The sequence below is a fragment of the Erinaceus europaeus genome, chromosome 5 (genome assembly GCF_950295315.1).
Source record: "Erinaceus europaeus chromosome 5, mEriEur2.1, whole genome shotgun sequence".
Lineage (NCBI taxonomy): Eukaryota > Metazoa > Chordata > Mammalia > Eulipotyphla > Erinaceidae > Erinaceus > Erinaceus europaeus.
This window is the reverse complement of record NC_080166.1, coordinates 64,414,201-64,432,763: the sequence shown is the minus strand read 5'-3', so window position 1 is coordinate 64,432,763 and position 18,563 is coordinate 64,414,201. Positions and strand designations below refer to the sequence as shown.

The 18,563-nt window shown below is 37.3% G+C and overlaps 1 protein-coding gene across 1 annotated transcript in view; it reads right to left on the bottom strand.

Annotated features, from left to right (window-relative positions):
- KLHL1 (kelch like family member 1) overlaps positions 1 to 18,563 on the bottom strand; it is a 200,390-nt gene that overhangs the window by 36,400 nt on the left and 145,427 nt on the right. The window contains exons 5-6 of the mRNA XM_060191907.1: positions 11,847 to 12,071; positions 3,218 to 3,380 (exon numbers count right to left, since the gene is read on the bottom strand). Of these exons, the coding sequence (XP_060047890.1) occupies positions 3,218 to 3,380; positions 11,847 to 12,071 (388 nt within the window). The remainder of the gene's footprint in view (positions 1 to 3,217; positions 3,381 to 11,846; positions 12,072 to 18,563) is intronic.

The following is an 18,563-nucleotide window of genomic DNA, read 5'->3' as shown; positions in this document are numbered from 1 at the left end:
GACCCTCCAGCTCTAATAGTCTAGTGAGACCTTTCCTAACTCATATGACTCCTTAGTTCCATGTTGGGTGTCACACCTGCTAACAAAGTTACAGAACCTAGATATAGGCCAGGACCTATGAGATGGGGGAATGTGCAGATGTATCCATAAGCTGGGGGAAATAGATACCGTAAAGCAAAACTGTACAATGGTCTACAGTGACTCAATAAGTGTAGCAAACAAGTAGAAAGACCTAAAAACAAAACAAAACAAACAAAAACACATAAGGTACTTAATCAAATATTTTCAACTTAAACCTAGATACTCTCCTCACCTACTCTCTCTTTCACCTCCCTAAGTCCAACCCTGTCAGATAAAGTAAGGATGGCAAAAGCTAGATAAGGGCACACCTAAATGGTGGCCCTTTTGGTTGCTACCAGGCCACTCCATTATCTGGGGCCCTAGTGCGTACTCATCTCCATAAGGAACAACATCATAAACCCTCTTGTGGGCCTCTACAGGACTTTGCCCTCAATATAGAACAACAATGGTACACATTGCCCCCTCTCTGAAGGCAACCTACTCTGCCACTCAAGGAAGACTGGTCCTGAAATGAGTGCAGCCTAGAATGTTCCTAGCTATGACCATGGAATATGAGTTCAGACCAACAGGGATGCAGAGGTTACACAGGCTCCTGTGCTAAATATGAATATACATGGGCCTGAGATCAGATAGATGGTGGAGTTTACAGTTAATGGTATTTATATACTTTTCCCATATTTGGGAGCTACTCTCTTCCCTGATCCAGCTTCCTAGTCCTATCCTTAACTCTGACACCATCTGCCCAGACAATATTACTAGCCCACCTGCACATTAGATATTGGGCTTAGTCAAAAATTCATAATGTTATGGGTCCCTTGGAATCTACCTAAAATAGAATTCCTAGCTCCTTCCAACATGAAGATGAAACCCCAAATTTTATCTGCCATCCTTCTACCTTTAGATACTTGATTATTAGACAAATTGTTCTGCTTTACATCTAAATGCTTTTCAGCCACCAAGGTGCAGATGCTTCCATGACACCAACCTGACTTCCCTGGGTAGACAATCTCACCAATGTTTCCTGGAAACCCACCTCCTCAGAGCCCTGCCTGACTAGGGAAAGACAGAAACAGCCTGTAGATATAGACTGACCTGTCAGTGCCCATGTCAAGCAGAGAAGCAATTACAGAAGCCAGACTTCCCACCTTCTGCATTCCATAAAGATCTTTGATCTATACTCCCACAGCGATAAAGAATAGGGAAACTTCCAGTGGAAGGAGGGGATATATTGAACTAAAATAAAAGGACTTGGACTGCAAGGCACATAAGGAACTGGCTGTGGGGTGACTGGGAGCGGGTTTAAAAAATTCAAGGCTTTATTAGGGCGATACAGGAGTAGAGGGAAAACACCTAGGTACTGTAAAATAAGCAATTGTCAGCTGGGGTTGAGAGCACACTTGGCCTATAAAATTCATGAGTCAGTTACAAGAAGTACAGCCCCAGTGTTCACTGTTCCAGTCAGCAGCAGTCTGGTAGGTCCCGGGAAGCCTTAGCTGGGGTCACTGTGTGCCACAGACAGTGCCAGGGATATCAGGGGTAAGAGTTGACCAGATCATAAGAAAAGTAACTAGCAAGGTTAAATTTTACATGTGTCCAAGTCCTGGGAAAAGAGCCATTCTCTGCACCATGTCTCTATCTCAAATCTCAAAAATCCAGGCACCACCCCCCCACTCCCCCCCCCTCCCCACACACACACGTCTAGTCACATCCCTACTCGGGCAAAGAAGGCTGGACTTCCAGCCACTTTTGAATTCAGTCACATTACTCCAGTGCATCAAGCTGACACCAGCTTCATCCAGTCACGTTTCAACATCATGCTATATAACACGATAGGGATATGGAATTCTCATAGTGGGATTGTGTGGAATTGTATCCCTCTTATACCACAACCTTGTCAATCATTGTTAAATCACTAATAAAATTATTTTTAAAATATAATATTACATCATTAGTGGGAATACAATTTGGTGCAACATTTATGGAAAACACCATGGAGCATCTTAAAACAAAAACAAAAAAGAAAGAACCCTGTGACCCAACAATACCTCTCTTAAACATTTATCCAAAGCATATGAAAACTCTAATTTAAATGGACATATCAACCCTATGTTTACAGATGCATTATTCACAGTAATCAAGAAAAATCACTTAATTGTCCATTGAGGAATAATTAGTTAAAGAATTGCTGAATGCATGTTTAATGAAATATTATTCTGTAATTAAAAAGGACAGAATTGGAGGTGATTGTGTTTAAGAAATACGAGGTGAAATGCAACTAGAATATGGCTTCACTAATATGTGAAATATAGATAATTAAAGCACATGAACTTGCAAAAAAAGTAACTAAACTGTCTCTTAGGTTTTGTAAGAATCACAGTGGTTATAGGGCAGGATGTGGCTGAGTACACAAAGTGATGGTTGTGCTGTGGAAATATATCCATATAATCTTATAAACTATTAAATCATTAACATATTAAAATTTTGAAATATTTTTTTAAAATATTGTAGCAGCTTACTAAAGGCTTTTTGTTTTTTCCTCCTCCTGGGTTACTGCTGGGGCTCTGTGCCTGCATTACGAATGCACTGTTCCTGGCAGCTATTTTTCCTTTTTGAAAAAATTTATTTATTGGATAGGACAGAGAGAAATTGAGATGGGAGAGGAATATAGAGGGAAAGAGGGAAAGATAGACACCTGCAGACCTGCTTCCCTGCCCACCCCACCCCCACCACTGCAGGTGGGGAGCCTGAGGGCTTGAACTGGGATCCTTGCTCAGGTCCTTGCACTTCATTCTATGTGTGTCACTGCCTGGCTCCCTAAAGGCTATTTTTTAATCAATTCATTCTTAGTGGATTACATTCACATTTTTAAAAACTTACTTCTTACTGGATAGAGACATAAATTGAGAGGGGAGGAAGAGATAGAGAGATAGACATCTGCAAACCTTCACCATTGGTGAAGCTTTCCCTGTGCAGGTGGGGACCAGGGGCTTGAACGTGGATCCGTGCACATTGCAGTGTGTGTGCTTTAACCAGGTGTGTCACAGCCTGGCCTCTTAAAGTCTATTTTATAAAATTATTTATATGACTTAAAAACAACCTTTTCAGATGAAAAAGAATAAAAAAAAGTTCTACTTACTTGCCATTCAATGCTGCCACACCCACCGTGCTCCGGGCAATGGACATACTGGCTACAAATGTCCACTGCTGACTCTGGGGATCCCACCTCTCCACTGTGTTTAGGTAGCTCCAGCCATCATGGCCTCCCACTGCATAAATTGGACCTTCAAGCACTGTCACGCCTAAAATACAGAAGAAATATAAACAGTGAGTCTTTTACACAGATAAAAACAAACAAAGGAGCACATTTAAAGTAAAAATTCATTTGCCAGTCAGTACTGATTCTGTTAGGAATAGACTTCAATAGGTTATTTAATACCAACTTAATTATTTCATTAATGCAAATAAAATTAGAACAGAGAATATTAAGACCTACATATGCCTGATGAATTACAATGCATTCCTATATTTAGGTTCAGATTAAACATTTTCTTTTTTTAATTTTTATTTATTAATTCCCTTTTGTTGCCCTTGTTGTTTTATTGTTATAGTTACTATTATTGTCATCGTCATCGGATAGGACAGAGAGAAATGGAGAGAGGAAGGGAAGACAGAAGGGGAGAGAAAGATAGACACCTGCAGACCTGTTTCACCACCTGTGAAGTGACTCCCCTGCAGGTGGGGAGCCAGGGGCAGGAACCAGGATTCTTATGCTGGTCCTTGCGCTTTGTGCCACGTGCGTTTAACCCTCTGTGCTACCATCTGACTCCCTCAGATTAAAGATTTTCTAAGATTCAAAGAAGATGTAGCTTGTACGTTTCTGTACTGCATTTAAAAGTACCATGTTACTCTGAAATATGTTACAATTAAGTATGATTTCATAACACAACTTAGGACAGATGTTTAGCAATGCTTGGTGCAAATATGATTTAGCTTTAACAAAATTTGAAATATTTTCAATTTAAAAGTATATCTACATAGGTATCTCTTGATTTGCTCTAACAAGTATGAAGTTTTTCATATTTGCTCATGGAGATAAAAGAGTCTGCTTTAATGGAGAAAAATAAAATTATTAAGATATTTACCACTATACACTAAGTCATCATAATACTGTGAGTATTAGGGCAAAAATGTTGTTAACAACTTTAATTTTGGAGTGCTATTGTCTAGGTTAAAATCGTGATGCATATTTCAATAAGTTGTGTGATCTTGGGAAAAAGTTTCCAAGTTTTTTAGATCTCAATAGCTTCATTTTTAAAGCATCCTTACGTCAAATAAGTATGCAAAAGTTTAAGATGTCGATAGCAATAACTGGTAAATAGCAAGTTCTGATTGAAAACATAATTAAAATGGTCAGGATGTCCATGTCTTTTTTTAAATACAGAGTTTGAATGACTTTCTTTTAAATATTTATTTATTTATTTATTTATTTATTTTCTTTTTGTTACGACAGAGAAATTGAGGAAGAGGAGGCCATAGAGAGGGAGATAGAGGCACCCTTGTAGCCTTGCTTCACAGTGCATTAAGCTTCTTCCCTACAAGTGGACACTTTAGCTTGAATCTGAGTCTCTGCTCATAGTAATGCGTATGCTCAAACTTGTGCACTGCCACCTGGCCCTAGTATGGTTATTTCTTAAAGTTTCAATATAAAGACTTGCAAGCAAATGTAAATGATATTGTCATCCTCAAAAATTAAATCTTTCTCACAAAAATCTCTACTTTTAATTAGTTGAGCAAATGCTACATTCTCAGGATTGCCTATTTTAATAACCCGAGTTTGTAAACTATTACTGCTTTCTCTCTCTCTCTTTTTTTTTTTAACCAGAACACTGCTCAGCTCTGGCTAATGGTGGTGAGGGGCACTGAACCTGGGACTTTGGAGTCTCAGGCAGGAAAGTCTCTTTGCATAACCATTATGCTATCTACCCCTGCCCTATTCATGCCTTTTTTAAAAGTAGGTACACCTTATCCTCTCAGATGAGATATACTTGTAAAGTTCCCAAGTGTGTCTCAACTCTGAATGACTTAAAATGTGATTAACCCATTTGTTGTAGCTGTAATGATGTCCTTGCAGAAAGTCTCACAGAATGAATAAATAAATCCTACTAATTTCAAAATCATAAGGGTATATTCAGTTTACTCCATATGTTTACAAAAATACTTTTATAAAGCACTGAAGTAGATTTCCATGCTTTGTTTAGAAATAATATTAAAACTGTGATAAATAAGTCTAAGAACAGAAATATTTAAATTAACTTGTATGTCTAGTTTTTTAAAGTTATTTTTATTTGTTTGATTTTAATGAGAGAAAAATAGAAAGACACAGAGAAGTATCAGAGCACACTGCTCAGGTCTGGCTGATGGTGGTGCCTGAGATTGATTTGGAGACCTAAGAGCCTCTAGCATGTGCCTTTTGCATAACTATTATTCTGTTTCCCCAGCCCCGCTGTCTCATGATTCACTACTTCTTAAAGTTTTATTAAATATCAGGTTGGTATTATGGTTAACAAGTTTTAACACATAAATTAGATAAGCCTTGAACTATAGTATATGCAGTTAATATCCAACAGGTTTATTTTTCTGTGTGATTGTACTACAAGAGAGTTCAAAAGAAGTAGGAAGGCCTCCCTAATTTTTCGGGTAAAGTTGTGCAAATTAAATTTGGAAACTTTCCATTAGGGCATTAGATCACAATTAAATGCAATGGGAACTTATATCTTTAAATGTGGTCACAGCGTACAGGGTATATGTACATACCACTCATTACAATTTTTTCACACGAAAGAATTTATAGTTTACATAATTAACTCAATGTACTTATGTTACCATTTGATTTGGTTTCATTACCATGGTTTTACTTTGTCAAAAAAAAAAAAAAAGAGTGGCTGAGTAAGTTGTGGTCTATATACACAATGGAATATGACTCAGCTATCAAAAATGGTGACTTCTCCATTTTCAGCCCATCTTGGATGGACCTTGAAAAATTCATGTAAATTGAAATAAGTCAGAAACAGAAGGATGAATATGGGATGATCTCACTCTCAGGCACAAGTTGAAAAACAAGATCAGAAGAGAAAACAACAGTAGAACCTGAACTGGAATTGGCGTATTGCACCAAAGTAAAAGACTCTGGGGTGGGGGTGGGGAATACAGGTTCAAGAAGGATGACAGAGGACCTAGTGGGAGTTGTATTGTTATATGGAAAACTGAGAAATGTTATGCATGTACTAACTATTGTATTTACTGTTGAATGTAAAACATTAATTTCCCAATAAAGAATTAAAAAAGAAAAGAAAAAGAGCTGTCGTCTGCCCTTCAAGTATGATAAAAGAAAAAAAAAAAGCTTCCAAAATATATAGAAACTGCAAGAATTCACCATGACCAATCCTGTGTTGCAAGAACTACTGAAAAGAAATTCTAAAGACATAATGAACTCTAATTTTAAATGAGGTCATCTGTGGCAGAATATAAATGAGAATTCAAAAAACAGCAACAAAAGGCACGAACATATAGGAAAAGAGAAAACAGAAAAAAACAACAACACACACAAGAAAGAGTATGACCAATGTTGGTGAACCAAGACCAACTATCAAAGACCGAGACATTAGAACAGAAACTCCTAAATCTTAAGTTTTGCCTCACCTTCACTGGAAGCAGAAGGGAAAGTATGGGGTGGGATGGGGCAGGAAGAACGGGATGAGTACTGGATGACTCCATGTGTCAGTGTTGGTGGAACTTGGGAGACAGAGTTAGGAGGAAACTTGAATGACGGATGGTGTGATGGTGTACTGTACCAATGGAAGGGATACTGGGGAGGGAATGGAACAGGGGGTCTGGAGGAAGAGGGGGATTCTGGTTTAATTACACTAGGCTGGGGCCTGATCAGAGAAATGTAATTCTTGAGCAGTGAAGATTAAAAATAACTACTTCAACAGATAACAGTATGCCTAGAACCATGGCAGAAAGTTTAGATAATGTCTAGTATCTTTCACCCAGGACTATGTGTGTGTGTGTCTCTCTGTCTCTCTCTTCCTTATGTAAAATAATCATGGTTGTCATAGGAATTTAGCTATCATACCAGCTCTCTAATATTTAATTTCACTTTTATAAAATTACATCATATCATCCATTTACCTTTTCAATTGCTGTTGCAAACCTTCTAGACGTGTATATCCACACGGAGCGTACAGTGCAGTAGGAAAAGGAAAGCTGCCCATAAAAAGGTGCTACCTGAGTAACTCTATATGGTGAAGGGAATCAGTCTTGCCTGAGGAGTAAAACTGATGACTGAACTAAGATATTGTAGGGAATTGTGAGGCTGAGGGCTGAGCGTGGTGAGGACGCCTGTGGAAAAACAGGTGCCTGGAGGAATAGTTACCCCATCAGCCTCCCCCACTGGGGATAGAGCGGGGTGGGGGGTGCTTGGCTCTCCAGGGCTTAGTCCTCCCTATCAGCCTCCCCTGCCTCACAAGGGCCCCTTATGTTAACATACTAGCTCACTTCCTTTTTTTTTTTTTCTTGTCAAGGGAGAATTTATTTATTGTAACACATAAAATGTCTCCTTACAAACTAGATGCCTTTTCCTGGGAAGCGTATGTCTATATTCAAAGGGTAGATGATTTGAAGGCTGATTATTTTAACATGAAAAGTGTTTCTACATGGAGAAACTCTCTATAGGGCCTTGGGGAAAGTGACAAACAGCACAAGCCATTTGGGGGTGGATTTTTGCTTTTGTAGTTTTCCTACAGAGCACAGCAAGACACATTTTAGAATATACGTACTCTGCAGGGGAGCACTGGGAAAATAACTGAATATTTCCTACAACTGAACATTCGCCTGAATATGAGGGTTTGCTTCAGAGCTCCCCCACTAGTAAGCATCTTTTCTTCTTCAAAGAATGAGCAGTGCAGTTTTCTGTATATGTTTATGATAGAACAAGTCTTCTCTAGGCATCAAATAGCATCCATATGTTAATTCCATCCCATCACCACGACATGAGCAACAAGGAGATAGCACATGGCAACCGTGCAGGAGACAAGCATCATCGGGAAGCCCAACCTGAAAAACCCCATGAAGGAGAAACCGTACCCATGCTGCTTTGCATCCCTAAACATGTGACATTTGTAGATGCGCCAGTCAGGGTCCCAGTACCATGTTTTCTTCTGAAGCTGTTTCCAGGTTCACTGGTGCACTTCCTTATTCTCAGACCTTTGTTCTGTTCAGTCAAACAGTAACCAGAAGCCCCCTGCCTGCTTCCCTGCCTCCCGCTGTTTTGGCCACTCATGGCTCCATTCCCTCCTGCCTACACAAAGACCCTCTCTCTTTCTCTTCCTCTCTGTGTACCTACCGATAATCCCCCTTCCTCATTTCCGACCAGCTCAGCAATTACTGGAAAAAACCCTCACCCCTTCCTGACCACCTGTCACCTGAGCATTGTGATGTGCGATCAACCAGGTGCACCACCACCCAGCCCCAATTTCTCTCTTATAAGGTGAAACAAACTGCTTCCTCCCACTACCCTTTTGCATCTCCCTACCATCCTTTAAATGCTCTGTTCTGCCTTTCAATAAATGGCCTATCCAATGCCATAACCCTCCTGGGGTGATCTCTGGTCATTCTCTGGTCTCCTCTCTTGCCTGCAGGGTCGCAGAGGTACCCCTGTCATTCTCGCCCCTGCCGCAGTTTCTGGACAAGTTCTCATCTGCACCCGTCTCCAGTGGCCAGCAGGTCTCCAGTGGCCAATGTGGGGAGGGCTGGACCCGAGATAGCCCCACCACGAGAAATCCGGCAAGATATAAGGAAGATTGTGCCCCAAATGAGCCTTAATGACTTACTGACAGAAGGATCACTGGTGAAAAGACCAGGTGGTAGACAGAAGCCAAATGTATTTGAGGGCCAGTAGTGGGCATGAACCCAGCAGGAAAAATGTGAGAGTAAAAGGACAGGCAGTCCAGTACAAAAGGCTGATGTGTTGAAGTGCCAATCGGGGGCTTTATGGGGCAACTCAGATATTTTCTTTTATTCTAAGAGAGATATGAAGCCCCTAAAATATTATGAACAGAGATATGAAATAACTCCATATATTCTTCAAACAACAGATGTGACATGTAAAGATGAAAAAATGAGTTGAGTCTCTCTCCATCAGATTATATCATTTAACCATGTGATGGAAGTTAAAGACGTTTTTCTACTTCCACATGATGTACATGTATAATGTACCCCTTATACATTCTGATGCATCACAGACCTTTTTCTTACACCTTCCCACCTTCTTCTGTATATTCTGTCTATTCAAAGAATATAGAGCCTGGGAATCAGTGCATGACATGACACACCTATCAAAAGCACACACAAACTGTGTGCAAGGAACTTTGTCAAGCCCCCAGTCTTCACCTGCAGGAGGGGGAAGCTTCATGAACTGCAAAGCAGCACTGCGGGGTGTCCTCCGTCCCCCTCTGTCTCTATCAAAAAAAAAAAAAAAAAGGCTGCCAGGAGTGGTGGGTTTACTAGTCAGTCAGGTACTGAGAGCTCCAACTATAACCCTGGTGGATGAATCAAAATGATCATAAAGGAAAGTTTCTTTAGCTCAGAGTTAGCTATTTAATTTTAAATTTCATTTAGATAGCTAGCAGATAGACAGGAAAAGTACTGCTGGAAATGCTCTATAAGTTTGTTCCTGTATTAATGTCTATACAGGAGGATTTTCATTGAAACCTTGATAACTTCTTCAATGTTAAGGCTATAAATATAAGCAAAATAATTAGTCAACTATCTGGCATATCTCAGGTCTCTAAAAATAGCAATTTGTAAGTCTCCTTACAATCCCCATGATAACAGCAGTAAATTCAGTCTTTATTCCATTTCTGCTTTTCAAATATTTCTATAGGAATTTGTAATATACAAAATGATTTTATGGGAATGTTACTATATCTAAGAAAATATTTATTTATGACATAGAGAGTATTTCATGCAAGAGAAATAGAGAGCGATAAGCTAGAACACCAACATGACATATGCAATGCACATATGTCAACAAGAAGTTCAGATTTGCAAATCTAATTTTATTAGCTTGAACCATTTTCCCAGCTCTAACGTTGAGATACTTATCTACTTACTAACCTAAAATTGGTAGCAAATCAAGAAATCATAGTTTAGAGCTTAAGCACTAAATAATGCTAATAGGGTTGATTCAGAACCCATACTCAGATTTTCTAAATTAGAATCTACTTCTTTCCATGCACAGATTACACTGTATTAGAAATTAATTGAATCCTACTATGTTGACATCTGATACCAGATGACATGTCACTCTTTTTCTAAACCAGTATTACATTTTTTTTTCCTGCTGATTTCTCAAAGTGGGAAGAAATAAGTACAGAGATAATAATTAGACTTGTCTATCAAATAATGTGGAAGAAGTTAGTCATGTTAATTAATTTTTCCTCAGTCCATATTAACCATTTCTTCCACTGGATTGCAATACCCTTTCCTCTAGTTTCTTCATGACTGATTTACATTATTCATATCCAATTTTTCATATTATGTCAAATCATGAACACTTGAGGCTAGGTTTTTGTTTTTGTTTTTTGTTTTGTTTTTGCTTCCAGGCTTATCACTGGGGCTTGTTGCCTGAACTACGAATTCACTGCTACTGGAGGCCATATTTTTATCACTGTTGTTGCCGTTATTGTTTCTGTTGTTGTTGGATAGAACAGAGAGAAATTGAGAGGAGAGGAAGCCAGAGAGGGGGAGAGAAAGACAGACACCTGCAGACCTGCTTCACCATTTGTGAACTTATACCCTGCCCCCCGCAGGTGGGGATGGGGGGTCAAACTGAGACCCTTATGCCAGACCTTGCACTTCAGGCTATGTACACTTAACCTGCTACACTACTGCCCAGCCCTAAGGGTAGTTTTTTTTTTGTTTAAATATTTGTTAATATGTATTTATTTATGTATTCCCTTTTGTTCCCCTTGTTGTTTTATTGTTGTAGTGGTTGTTGGATAGGACAGAGAGAAATGGAGAGAGGAGGGGAGGACAGAGAGGGAGAGAGAAAGACAGACCTACAGACCTGCTTTACAGCTTGTGAAGCAACTCCCCTCCAGGTGGGGAGCCAGGGCTGGAACCTGGATCCTTACATAGGTCCTTGCGCTTTGTGCCACCTGCACTTACCCCGCTGCGCTACCGCCCAACTCCCAAGGGTAGTTTTTTTTTTTTTAATATTTTATTTAATTTATTTATTCCCTTTTGTTGCCCTTGTTTTATTGTTGTAGTTATTATTGTTGTTGTCGTCATTGTTGGATAGGACAGAGAGAAATGGAGAGAGGAGGGGAAGACAGAGAGGAGGACAGAAAGATAGACACCTGCAGACCTGCTTCACCGCCTGTGAAGCGACTCCCCTGCAGGTGGGGAGCCGGGGGCTCGAACCGGGATCTTTATGCCGGTCCTTGTGCTTTGCGCCACCTGCGCTTAACCCGCTGCGCTACAGCCCGACTCCCCCAAGGGTAGTTTTAAGTCTACTCACGTTTATATCTTTAACATCTCTACTAATCCACTAATCAGAACACAAACATTTTTTTTAAATCTTAAAAACAATGCTCCCCCCAAAAAAGTCCACAGTTTACTGGCAGTATCACTATATTTTAGCATACATTTTATAAACAAGAAATGTTTTTAAAAAACAGTATCAACTAAGTAAAAGTTCTTACCTAGGCCGTGTCTATGTGTTGACATTGGCGGTAAGACAGTCCACGTCTTGGTTTTAGGATTGTAGCATTCCACAGTGTTCAATGTCTTTAGGCCATCTCGACCTCCAATGACAAAGAGCTTGTCATCAATCACAGCCACACCAAACTGCAACCTCCTACCATTCATCATGCCTGCCTGGATCCACAAATTTGTCCGGAGGTCATATTTTTCTATGGTTGTAGCTCCTGATAAAATATAGAATCAAATAACAATTTACTATGAGTGCAAAATATAACCTTCCCAAGACAGAGTGCAAATTAGGATGTGAAAACATTCTTTTCACATATATATTTTTTTTCTCAAAGAAAAAACAGTAGAAAAACAAGGAAACAATAATTCAACTGTTTTGTTTTCTTTCCTTGGCAGACACGCTAAAGATCAAAATAGTGGCAAATGTTCAGCTTGCTTGAATTACATAATGATCTCCTGCTAAGCTCTTAAAAACTATAGAAGCATAGTTCAATACGACACAATTTTGACAACTGATTTTATAATATTCCTCTATCATTGTCATATATATACCTATACATACATATATATCTTCCTAGCCTTAAAAAGACGGAAGTCCTCTTATATAAGTTATTTGTATAATTATTGACAGTGAAATTGATAAATTATAGGCCATGTTCTCTCATTATACAAATGCTCAGCCTCACCCTGATTTTGTTTTTCTGTTTCCCAATTGGACCATTTCTCCCACTGAAAAGAGAAATAACAAACAGAAATGAAGTATTAAAGTGGAAAAAAATTTACAATACATCTTTCTTTAAATCTCTTAGCTGGAGACTTTAAAGTTAATTTTAAAATATGTAAACAAATGTGCACTGTGATTTTTAAAATATTTATTTCAAATAGAGACAGAGAGAAATAGAATTAAAACAACCTATTGTTTCACCACTTGTGAAGCTCCCCCCCTCCCCCCAGGCATGGGCCAGTGCCTTTGTACCCTAGCCCGTGACCATAGTAACATGTAGTCCAACCAGGTCTATACTGTATTTATATGCTAATTAAAAACATAGTGGAGTGGGGCTGGGTGGTGGCGCACTTGGCTGAGTGCACATGTTACAGTGTGCAAGGACTTAGATTCAAGTCTCTGGTCCCATCTGAAGGGGGAAGGAAAGCTTTGCCAGTGGTGAAGTAGGGTTGCAGGTGTTTCTCTGTCTCTGTCCCTCTCTATCTTCCCCTTCCCTCTCAACTACTGGCTCAATATCCAATAACTAAATAAAGATAATAAAAAAATTAAAAACATAATGTAGGGAACTGCTTACTAGAAATAAAAGATATAAAATAATGCCCTGGCCAGTCAACTTTAATTCAAATAAATCACTTATTTTTCTCAAGTTGATTATTTTTTTTGATCATTGCCAGAACTTCACTTATCTAAGCTGACATTCAGACACACCCAGAGAGAAAACATACAGGGAAAGATACTGTAGCACCAATGCTCCTTCAGTGTGGTGGGAACACCAAGCTGAAACCTAGGCCAGGCTTACAGCAATGCAGGCACACTACCCAGATGAGTATTTTGCCAGCCCTTAAAAGATTCTTAATAGATTTTTGAGATGTGACATATTGACAAATAAAATAGATATGAAATAATAAACTAAACTGACGGTGACATATTTAAATGAATTCAGTTAAACATTTCTTATTAAAAATCTGCTTTAACTTCACTAATATATATATTTATATATAATATAATTTTATAAAATTATAAAAATTTATAAAAATATAATTTTATAATATATATATGATAAATTATGGGCTAACGAGCATGGGTATCACCACAGTATTTGATCTTAATGTTCAACTTCACATTCTCATATAATTCAACATCAGTGATTAAATAGCTCTATAAAGGATTCATTGTCTTAATGTAATCTCATGCAAGTACTAAAGATATATTTTACTACAAACTAGGGAAAACATTCCTCAGGAGACTCATTTACTCTTCAGAATTTAACATTAATGAGCCAAACAAATATAAACTTCTTGATATGAGTTTTGCTAATTGGAATAAAATAACTGATGCTCAATTTTATTCAAAAGTAACAAAGTGGTACTAGTCGACAGTGAATTTGATGCGTTAAATATATTTCTTCATGGTCAGTTTTATATAAGTAAATATGAAGTATTTTAAATGTTCTATTTTAGAATAAATATAAATTGTTATGTCCATAAAAGTCTTTGATATTTTAAAAATTTATTTATTTTTATTTTATTTATGTTGTTTATTTACACGTCAAGCTATTTAAATACATGTGTTTATTTTATGCCTGAATAGTTCATTATATTTTATGTTAAATGTCTTTTCTAGCTATTTACAAATTAAATTCCAAGGTGAATTAAAACACTGTATAATTTCAAGGTCATCTGATCTTTCAAAGCTTGAAGGCCTGGGAACTTCATGAGTGCCTTGCTAAAAAATTAAGAATTGTATCTCTTACAACTAACTCTTGATAAATGATGAAAAAAAACTGATGGCAAATCAAATAGTGTAACCTAATACTAATTACCCCAATTCCTTGATAACCATAATTTGCAGGTATGGGTAGACAGGGCAGTATTGGAAAAATACTTCTTCTATTCTTCCAAACTATGGTCTCTTTTTTTTTTTTTTTAAGAATTTGAAGTTCATATACATCTGGGAGATTTATCTTTTGCCTTTTCCATCCTCTAAAGGCCACCCCATTCACTTAGGTCCCATTGACCATCTTCAAAGCCACAAACACCACCATCTTTTTGACACTGAACCTTGTGATTACAGTGAGTTCACCCCACCCCTGTTTAATATGTTTTAATGCAGAATAGTTGAAGGTCAGCTAAACAGCAAACTTAATTCTTTTTCCAACCTGAAGCCTACGCATATCTGCCATGCAATACCTAAGGCATTCGTACATAGATTCTGGGGTTAGGGATGTAAGCATATTTGGGTGATTCTTATTAAATTATCTCAGATGATGATTTCTATGTTCATTCCACATTTCAATTATTTTTAAAGAAGATAGGGAGGTCACAGTGGTGTACCCAGTTAAGCACTCACATTAAAGTGTGCAAGACTCTGGTTCAAATTCCTGGTCCCCATCTGCAGAAGGAAAGCATCACAAGCAGTGAAGCAGGGCTGTAGGTGTCTCTCTGTCTCTCTTACTCTCTATCTCTCCCTCCCCTCTTAATTTGCCTCTATCTCTACCCAATAATAAATAAATAAATAAAAATATAAAAAAATAGCCAAGTGCGTCACCACCCAGCCCCACTCCACTATGTTTTTAATTAGCATATAAATACAGTATAGACCTGGTTGGACTACATGTTACTATGGTCACTGGCTAGGGTACAAAGGCACTGGCCCATGCCTGGGGGGAGGGGGGGAGCTTCACAAGTGGTGAAACAATAGGTTGTTTTTTCTCTATTTCTCTCTGTCTCTATTTGAAATAAATATTTTAAAAATCACAGTGCACATTTGTTTACAAAAAAAGGAGTTAGCAACACAAAACAGATGAACCATTTAATTTGTAGAACTGAATAATAGTGGTCAGAGAAATTATATTTTTAGTTAGCATGTAGTGCAATTTAATGTTTACCCACTTTTAATGATCACAAAATTAGCATGTTTCCCCTTTTAAATGGAAGTTATTAATACTTATCTCAGGAATGACCTTGTTAGTGAACTTCATAAGCCGTCTGTTGAATTCTTGACTTCATTGTTATATTTTTTCAATTTGTTAAGTGTCTATGAGTTGTGTTTCTTTAGTTATAGGAATATATGTATTCTGTTGGTTGTTTTCACAGGAGAATAGTGACATTAACTCTGAGGAATGTTGTTGTGTTTTGTCCAGTAAAGGCAACACTTGCATTACATAAATTAAAAACAGGTAACTGTTTTGGGGATACTATGTTTGAAAGAGATTAAATATAAAAAATATTTTAAATCATAGTTACTTTGGAGCTAATCTGATAAGGAAACCAGTACTGGTCATATCTCAAATGCTTATGAGATATAAGCATGACTTTATGCAATTAAATCACAAATGAGTCCTGATCAATTTTGGAGATTGAGAGAGTTCCCTCTCTAGTATTGCAAAGAAGGAAGAAGTAGAGGAGGAGGAGAGAGAAGGGGAGGGAAAGGGGGAGAATAAATCAATTAAAAATGTGTAGGTTCATAAAGACATGTATAATGATCCCAATGTCTACAGAAGCCTATTACTAGAATTGATTAGATTTATACTGTTTGACCTTTTAAACTCTAGACCATTGTTGTAAAAGCAATTTGAAGGTAATATTTTATTCTGTTATTCTGTGATTAATTACCCTGTACAGTAACAATATTATTATATATTGAATTATTGGAAAAATCGGCACATTTTGCATAGAAAAGCATAGAAAAAATGTCATGATTTTTTTCTGACAACCCATAGTATACTCTGTATGACTTAATATAGTCTAAATCAATTTTTAAAACTTTCTAGTGTAAATCCAAGGCAAATAATACATTTATGTGTGTATTTAATATACTTAATTTTTATTTATCACACACTTCATGACCTGAGTTAAATTACTAGTATTTATATTGATATCAAGTTTTGATGTTGTTTTATTTGCTATAGCACCTCAATTTATCAATTCTGTAAAAAGTAGTAAAACTGGGTAGGGGAGATAGTATAATGGTTATGTATAAAGACTATCATGCCTAAAGTTTTGAAGTCCTAGGTTCAATCTCCTATAGTGCTCTGGTAAAAAAAAAAAATGTAGTAGTAGTAATAATATAGGAAATAATGACAGGTATATTATTCATTATTACCTAACATATCATACATAATTTTATTAAAATAAGAGTGTTGAATACTGAATTAAGGATTTTTCTAATATAAATTATAATTAAAATAGTAATTAAATAAGATTAATATACTAATTTTAAATATTTATTCATTTTCCCTTTAATTGCCCTTGTTTTTTATTGTTGTTGTAGTTATTATTGTTGTTGTAAGATATTACTTTTTAAGAGATAATACTCTATAAGTACTCCTGTGCTAAGATTTGACAGAATAAGAGAATAAGTACATTTAATTTTATAAAAATAATGTCAGTTTCACAGAAAAATCAAATCAGAGAAATCTTAAGTCACTCAATTTTTTTAGATAATTATCAGTAAATTCACAATATTCATTCATCTGTTTTATTATATAGACCATCCTATTTACATAATAAACTACTACTGTCAACATATTGTTACTGTCAAGTTTTTGTTTTTTGTCATCACTGGGGCTTCAATACTCTAAGCTAACATTTTCAGATAGAAGCAGAGAAAGAGAATGGAGAAAGATAATAAAATACCAGAGCTTCCCCCAGTGCAGCAGGGACTGGGCTTAAACCTGGGTCATGCACATGACAATAGAGTCACACTATCCTTATGAGTGACCTTGCTGACCCATTGATCAGAATTTTTAAATACTCTCATAGTCAGAGTTACTGACCAGTTTCCCAGAAATTGTGAATATGAGGAAATATCATTTCATTGGTTTTTACATTAAGAGACACCGCTGATGGGTTGTAGAATTAACATCATCAAAATGAATACACTACCCAGAGCCATCTGCAAATCTAATGCTATCCCTATCAAGATCGCAAAAACAGTTTTTAGGAGAATAGAACAAATGCTACTAACGTTTATCTGGAACCAGAAAAGACCTAGAATAGCCAAAACTATCTTGAGAAGAAAGAACAGAACTGGAGGCATCACACTTCCAGATCTCAAATTGTATTATAGGGCCATTGTCATCAAAACTGCTTGGTACTGGAACATGAACAGATACACTGACCAGTGGAATAGAATTGAGAGCCCCCACACCTATGGACATCTAATCTTTGACAAAGGTGCCCAGACTATTAAATGCAGAAAGTAGAGTCTCTTCAACAAATGGTGTTGGAAACAATGGGTTGAAACATGCAGAAGAATGAAACTGAACCACTATATTTCACCAAACACAAAAGTAAATTCCAAGTGGATCAAGGACTTGGATGTTAGACCACAAACTATCAGATACTTAGAGGAAAATACTGGCATAACCCTTATTCATATAAATTTTAAAGACATCTTCAATGAAACAAATCCAATTACAAAGAAGACTAAGGCAAGCATAAACCTATGGGACTACATCAAATTAAAAAGCTTTTTCACAGCAAAAGAAACCACTACCCAAACCAAGAGACCCCTCACAGAATGGGAGAAGATCTTTATATGCCATACATCAGACAAGAGGCTGATAACCAAAATATATAAAGAGCTTGCCAAACGCAACCACCAGAAAACAAGTGACCCCATCCAAAAATGGGGAGAGGACATAGACAGAATATTCACCAAAGAAGATATCCAAAAGGTTGAGAAAGACATCCAAGTCTTAGATTGTCAGAGAAATACAAATAAAGACAACAATGAGATACCACTTAACTCCTGTGAGAATGGCATACATCAGAAAAGGTAACAGCAGAAAATACTGGAGAGGTTGTGGGGTCAAAGGAACCCTACTGCACTGCTGGTGGGAATGTCAATTGGTCCAACCTCTGTCGAAAACAGTCTGGAGAACTCTCACAAGGCTAGAAATGGGGCCTACCCTATGATTCTGCAATTCCTCTCCTGGGGATACTTCCTAAAGAACCCAAGGCACCCATCCAAAAAGATC